Raw genomic sequence first — 7067 nt, forward strand, 5'->3', positions numbered from 1 at the left:
ATCACATAATTATCCATATTTGATTTATTTAATGATTTCTTGCAAAACAATTTATCAATTTAACCAAAATAATTAATCAATTATCACATAAGGAAACAATTATCTTATTAATTGATAAATATCTTCAATTAGATCAAAATTATAGTCAAATATATCATATAATCGGATTAATATTGATCTAACATGATAAGGTAACAATCCATAAGCAAAAACAGCAAGAAAACCCGAGAAACCCTCCATCTGACGAGTTGACTCGTTGAGTCAGCATGGACTCGGCAAGTTCAGCTATGGACTCGGCGAGTCCAGCCTCCAGAAACCCAAAAAACGAATTTTCCAGTTATACAATGCATAAATACAATTGAAACCAAGCTAGGCTCTGATACCACTGATGGGTTTTGGTCATAAGACATCCTATGTGCTCATACAAACCCTAATGCTTGGATCTAGGTTTCTCTATTGTACATGCATGTTATCCAAGACTATAAACCCTAATTCTAGCATACAAGTAATCATATTAGATATTAGAACAAGTTTATAATGTTACCTTGATTGTTATGTAGCAATAACAATCCCAATTCCTCCTTGAATTGACCAACACCATAAACAAGAGGATGAAGAGGAGAGAGGTTAGAGGCTGCCTAAAACGTGTTCTAACCCTAGAAAAGAAGTTCCCCACGTTTTTGAGCCTTAAGGGTTCTATATATAGTGAGGCTATTAGGGTTATCTAACAAGGAAACCCTAATTTGGTTGCTTAAGCCCTAAGCAACCCATAGACTCCTTTTCATAAGGCCTTGGACGATTTCATATGGGCTTCCCCCATAGAATTCGTCCACCTTATAATAAAAGGCAATCCATGGCCCAAATTGCAATTATTCTATAATTACAATTCCAGTCCCTTAAGTTTAATTAATCTCTTTTAGTCACAAAACTAATTACTAATTAATTCTTGACTAATATTAATTAAACAATATGATTTCTCCTTTAATATATTATTCTCATAATATATTAATAAATCATATTTAATACTTTCTCTCCATAATTCATCCTATCAAGTTGCTTTGGTGAAGGCAACCCAAAAGGACCATGCACCATCGGGTCAAGTACATACCAAAATAGTTATGGACTTAGAAACTAATCCAACAGAAATGTCATGGGCTACCCCCATGGTCTTACATCCAAGTACCATAGGCTACCCTCATGGTCTTACATTCAAGTGTCATGGGCTACCCTCATGGTCTTTCGTACAAATGACATGGGCTACCTCCATGGTCTTCCATGCAAGTATCACAAATACAACTAGAATCCTACATAATATAGTGGGAAAACTAACCTTTCTCACAAAGTCATACAAATCTCAGCTCAACGCCAAGAAACAGGTACAATCCACCTGATCGAATCACACAAGGTCACACCTCAGTTTACACTCTAGAATTAACACTTTGACCAAAAGTCAATGAGCTCAAAAAGTCAACGGTCAACGGTGACTTCAGCAGGCTTCCACGTCTTGGCCAATCCATGACCACTTCATAGCTGATGAGCTTAGTGCCAGTCCAAAATCCTAGTCCCAAACAAGTCTTTTGCCAAGCCGTGGGAATCATGCTTCCACGTCGTGGCAGGGTCCATCCAAAACAGTTGTGAATCCCCCAGTTGCCACGTCGTCTGAACTGTACTTTCTCATCTTAATGGATTCGGCTCTTAATCCATTAATTCGTTTGTTCATTCCTTCTAGAAGGTTTCTTAACTTCCATTACAACCTAAAGATCAATGTTTTTCAGTCATACATGTCCAATGCAAGTCTATAGCTTAAGTTAGGTAAAAAATGAAGAATAACACCAAAATCTCATGCATGAAGATCAAAACACCAACACACTTTAAATATGAACCTTATCTTCTCCAAGGGGGGCCTCAAGGATTGATAAAGTTAACTTTATGGAATCCCACCATTCTAACTAGCTTATCTTTGAAGAAAATGGACCAAAACCTAGATCTAGAGACATTGAACAATAAAGATTGGATTTTTAATACCTACAAAGGTCCACAATATAAGATAGATGATGACAATGATGCTTGCAAGCTAGATCTATACACCAAGTGAGCTTCCTTCTCCTTCAAAACACAAAAACACCAACAAAAGCGTAATATCTTCAACAATGGAGGCTAGGACTTCTATGAGAGTGAAAGGGAGGTGATGGAGGTTGAGGGTGTGAAAACCCCAGCCATCACAACCCTTAAATTAGGGTTTTACATAAAATGGTTGCCACATCGTGAGCACTATATCGCCTCATCGTGGCGCTCATTTAAGATGCACAACTCATATCAGACCTGCCACGTTGAGGTGTTGCCTCCATAATGTTGTGGCCAACCAATACCCATACTTTACTTTTAAAATTCATATCTCGATGATTCGGATGTTACAAAAATCAAACCTAATGACATCCTACAGATCCATATCGAACTCTAATACTAAAACCCTAGAAAGGCATAAATCAAACTCCAAATCTTCTTTTAGATCGAAACCCAAATCGGAAAAATCATAAACCTGACCCACTGTCCCAGCTCTTCCTTGACCAACGTCCTTCTTCCTAGCGTCATCTCCATTAGACCTTCAGAAATCATACTCCTATCTTGAAACCCTAGAACACTGCAATTACTTCACAAATCAAACTCCAATTTTGAATTCTTTGGTCTTGAAGAATGGAGGTGATGCAAAGATGAACCAGGATCTTGGAATGTTATGGGAGGCCATCACATCATGGTGCCTTTTGCTTTTCAATCCCTTATAAGATGGTTGGATGGGGCCTAAGGGTGGTGGTTTAGGTAACTCGGAATTTTTTATTTGATTTTTTATCACTTTAAGAAAAATAAAATCACATTATTAATACACCGGTTATTACAAGTCAAGTTACCCCTTAAATATGTAAATATGGAGTTTATTTTCCTAGACTACCAAAACATAATATTATTGACGTTTCAAACTAAGAAAGTAGATTTTGCATGGTTACAATGATATTATCTTTTTGGGATTTACTATTAGAAGGATTATGAATTATTATGTTATAGTTTTTGTTGGGAAAAATTGGTCTGTTACACTTGGGCAATTCAGGGAGAGAGAAAAGTATAATATGTCTGAAATTGCTGAAACTATTGTAGTTTTTTGTTTTTTTTTTATGGATTATTGTCGTGAAACTGCTTGGGTCACATAATTGGCTTTAGACCTCCATTTATAAGTTTTGGCTACAAATTTTTTGGTAACTTAGTTGTGTAAAATTGTCATCGGAAATTTAAAAACTTTTGTCCCTAATCCAACTTTCATGTTTTATCAGACAAAATTACATAAATGGTCCTCATGATTACCCGAATAATCCATATATGAATTTTTGACACAAATGGTCCTTATGGTTCCAAAAACTTGCACAAATAATCCTTTTGGCTAAATACTGTTAACTCATATCTATATAACCACTTTAAAGTGCACCTATTGATATGTAATGCTTGTGCCAAATTAACTCAAACAAATACCTTGAAAAATGCAAAGTACTTTAGGTAAAAGTTCATTTTAGGCATCAAACTTTGAAAAAATTACATATAAGCCCTCGTCATATTGTTGTTTTAAGTATCTACATTCTCTAGATGAATCTGCAATAAAAATCCAAAAACGTGTCATGGATAAAAAAATAAATAAATAAACTTAAAATTTTTAATGGTTTTGCTCAAAATATTATTATTATTATTACCAAGAGTATATCTTCATCTGTACCAAAAGATTTGCGAGCTTTTTCCAAGCATTTTGACGATATTGTCCCTCGACTCCTGTTTTATAGTTCCAAATATTATCATTTCCTTCATGGGTAAATTTGGAAATTGGGATTAAGTTATACCCCTATAATAATAAGTTAAAATTAAACAATACCTAGAAATAGCTGGATCCCGAATCTCAAATTCATCTGTAACAGCATCATAGCCACATATTACAATATAATGACCTATAAAATCATTAAAATATTTTTAAAATAATTATAGAATTTTGCAACACATTTACATATTTGATACGTATTTTTAATTTTTCAAGTATTTTCACTCACCAGTATAACCACCAGAGGTACCGATATAAAAATCTGATATATAAAAATCTTCTATCCACGACTGACTAAAGAAATAAAAAGATTAAATAAATAAAGTGAAGTAAAATAATAATGTCAATAAATTTTTACTTTTTATATTTTTTTTATGACAGAAATTATACCTCAAAATGAACTGATCAACCAAAGCTACGACAATATATTTTCTCGACATAATCAATACTGCAATTTCATCTCCGTTGATTGACCTACACTGTAAATAAATTATATGAACATGAGTAAATGACCATTTTACCCTTGTGTGTGAAAGTTGAGAGGCATACCTCTATATTTATCCCTGCTTCTCGTGATCTGTTGAACAACATATTTACTCTTACTATATCATCACCTAAATGCTTCTGTAATATCAATTTTGGTTAATTTTAAAAGATGAAAACACTAGTAGCAATTTATTTAAATAAAATTTGAATATAAGGATTTACCTTGTAAAATGACTCCAATGAAAAATTCGGATTAGCGCCTAAAGTTACAGTGATGTAAGAGAAGTTGATAGAAAATTTGTGCAGTAAATACGCTAAATCCACTGTCCAAATACTGGGATTTAAAAAAAAAATGGTAAACAATTACACATTGTATTGGAAAATTAAAAAAGAATCAGAGTTTTTAAAAGGAAAAATACCTATTTGTATTGCAAAATGCGTGAAGATCTTCGATATCATAATGATTGATGTGAAGGGTTTTTAAAACCATTAAAACACAAGCAAGGCCACAATCCCATGTGTGTTCTTGTTTTATATGTGGGACCTATACAATATTATGAACATAACTATAAGAAACTACAAGAAAATGTAATTTTTTGATGAGTATGAGTAAATCAGTAAATAGACTTACATCAATGAAGTGTGACTGGATCGATAAATCTTTCTTGCCTTTTTTCTCGTTTCTGAATGCTGATTTGAAGTTGTTTGATTCATCCAAATTTACATCATCTTCATGAACATTATATCCTCCATTCAGTAGTTTGTTTAAGAAGATGTGTAAAGGCCACATCTATGAAGAACTTGTTGTAGTTTCTAAATCGCCAAACTTTACTCACGTTGATGTGAGATCTCTATTTGTATACATTATACTATTTCCTGCATCATATAGTAAAAAATAGCATTCACATTAAGCTATACAAAGTTACAACACCAATGATTTACTCTTGAAGGTATTATGTTAACTAAATAAATAAAAACCCTAATAAAAAAGGTGCAGAGCAGTTAAGAGAATTATTACTATTCTATGAATAAAATTAGAAACAATATACAAAAACAAAAACGTTGCAATTTATTCGATTATGAACGGAAGTCGAAGAAATCGAACTATAATCAGAAGCCATTGCGAAACGATATAGAAACTCCCCTAAATTGCACGAACAAGATGAACAAAGTAAACCTAAAAGGCCAAAATGAAGTCAACAAATACAGGAAAACGTTCAGATCACCTGACGGGATTCCAGAAGAGCTTGAACTTGCCGATTGATATTAAAAGAAGAATTGCAGAAATTTAGTACGAATATAAAGAGTACATGGAGAAGAAAGAAAAATAAAAACCTTTTGGATTGGAAGTTGAAACTGAGTGATGATCTGAAAAGGCTTTGATTCTACTCTTTATTTTGACCTTTTTTTCCTCCGAGATCTTCGGGTTGCCGTAAACCCTTTTTCTAATTTTGCAAAAGCGATTTTTCGGTTGGAAAGAAACAAAAAGAAAAAGGATTGGTTGATTGGTTGATGTCGATGATGATGGAGTATTATATTGCTACAAACTACAAAGAAAAGAAATCGCCTCTCAGTCACGTGTATCGGATCTCCCGCCACTCCTTCGGAATTCGTCGGATCATATGCCTCGGGCAGGTCAAAGTGCATCCAAATGGTAATAGATCCACTTCGCTGATAAGATAATAAGAGAGTTGGTATGTTACTTACAATTGTATTATTATTTTTTTTAAGTCATTGGATATTATTAAAACCAAGGCCTCACGGAAAGAAAGCAAACACAAAAAAAACAACAAAACAAACTTACAAAATGTTAAAAGGAAGCAAACCCAACACTCTCATCTATAATTCCCAAAATTACCCTTATATTCCAACCAAATAAAAACCATAGCAATCATATTATCCGCCAACTTTGAAGAGTTCACATGGGTTATGTTAAACCAAACGTCGTTCTTGACATACACCATAGTAACCCATAGCAAATAGCAATAAATATTTTTCTCTTTTTTGGACAGTTCCCTTATGAGGCAGCAAAATTAATAAAATCTAAAATCGAAAGGAACCGTTGGATGGAAATGTCACACCAATTGAAAATTCAGCATAGGGAATCAAAAGCAATCGGGCAATCCAAGAGAATATGATCCACAGTGTCCACTCCAATGAAGCACATTTAACAGGAAATATAATACACGTTGATACCTCTCTTGGAAAGAGCCACTGTTGTAGGAATACGCCCCATACAAGCCCTCCATACAAAACTAATGCACTTGATAGGAACTAAGTGAAGCCAAACCGTGGGGTTATTAATCGAGATAGTCAATTTACTATCAATGAGAGCCCTAATATCGCTTACACGGAAAATAGCCATCGACAGTTAACCTCGATCTCCAAGTGTCAGGCCCACTGGATCTCACAACCAGCCTTGTAAAATCCACAATAGAGTTCAATTCCATCAACTCCTGAAAATTGTTGGGTTTCCTCTTCCAAGCCCACGAGAAAGCGTCATCCACCCATCTGTCACCTAAAATGCAAGTTTTCCTCTTGTCTAACGCATATAAAGAAGGGAATTTCACTGCCAAAGTCTCGTTCTTTAGCCAATCATCTAGCCAAAATAGAATTTTCTTTCCATCCCCCACCTGGAATTCAAAGATATTCGAAACATCAATATCAATATTGCCAAGTGTCGAGAAGACATTGACAATACAACTCCAAGTGCCCAGGAGAGATTTTT

General features: G+C 34.3%; 1 protein-coding gene across 2 annotated transcripts; it reads right to left on the reverse strand.

Annotated features, from left to right (window-relative positions):
- Positions 1-3329: 3329 nt before the first annotated feature.
- On the reverse strand, positions 3330-6055 carry LOC111882018 (guanylyl cyclase 1). Of its 2 annotated transcripts, none has more exons than XM_052767266.1 (10): positions 5566-6055; positions 4971-5215; positions 4759-4883; positions 4562-4673; positions 4403-4477; positions 4244-4332; positions 4083-4147; positions 3911-3983; positions 3735-3810; positions 3330-3636 (listed from the first exon to the last, which is right to left on the reverse strand). In XM_052767266.1, exons 2-10 carry the CDS (start codon positions 5127-5129, stop codon positions 3610-3612), a joined length of 801 nt encoding a protein of 266 aa, XP_052623226.1. In that variant the 5' UTR covers positions 5130-5215; positions 5566-6055; the 3' UTR covers positions 3330-3609. The 2 variants fall into 2 exon arrangements, with proteins under 2 accessions (XP_052623226.1, XP_023734156.1); XM_023878388.2 differs by having other exon boundaries at positions 5675-6053.
- Positions 6056-7067: the final 1012 nt, after the last annotated feature.

This window comes from Lactuca sativa, chromosome 9 (assembly GCF_002870075.4).
Source record: "Lactuca sativa cultivar Salinas chromosome 9, Lsat_Salinas_v11, whole genome shotgun sequence".
Lineage (NCBI taxonomy): Eukaryota > Viridiplantae > Streptophyta > Magnoliopsida > Asterales > Asteraceae > Lactuca > Lactuca sativa.

Bases quoted from the DNA above. Each gene is read 5' to 3' on its own strand.
- LOC111882018 (XM_052767266.1), bottom strand. From the start codon at position 5,129: ATGTGGCCTTTACACATCTTCTTAAACAAACTACTGAATGGAGGATAT. The intron at 4,333-4,402 runs GTATGCCTCTCA...ATTTATTTACAG, and splicing joins AAGCAGGGATAAATATAGAG to TGTAGGTCAATCAACGGAGA. The intron at 4,148-4,243 runs GTATAATTTCTG...TTATTTCTTTAG, and splicing joins GTTGATCAGTTCATTTTGAG to TCAGTCGTGGATAGAAGATT.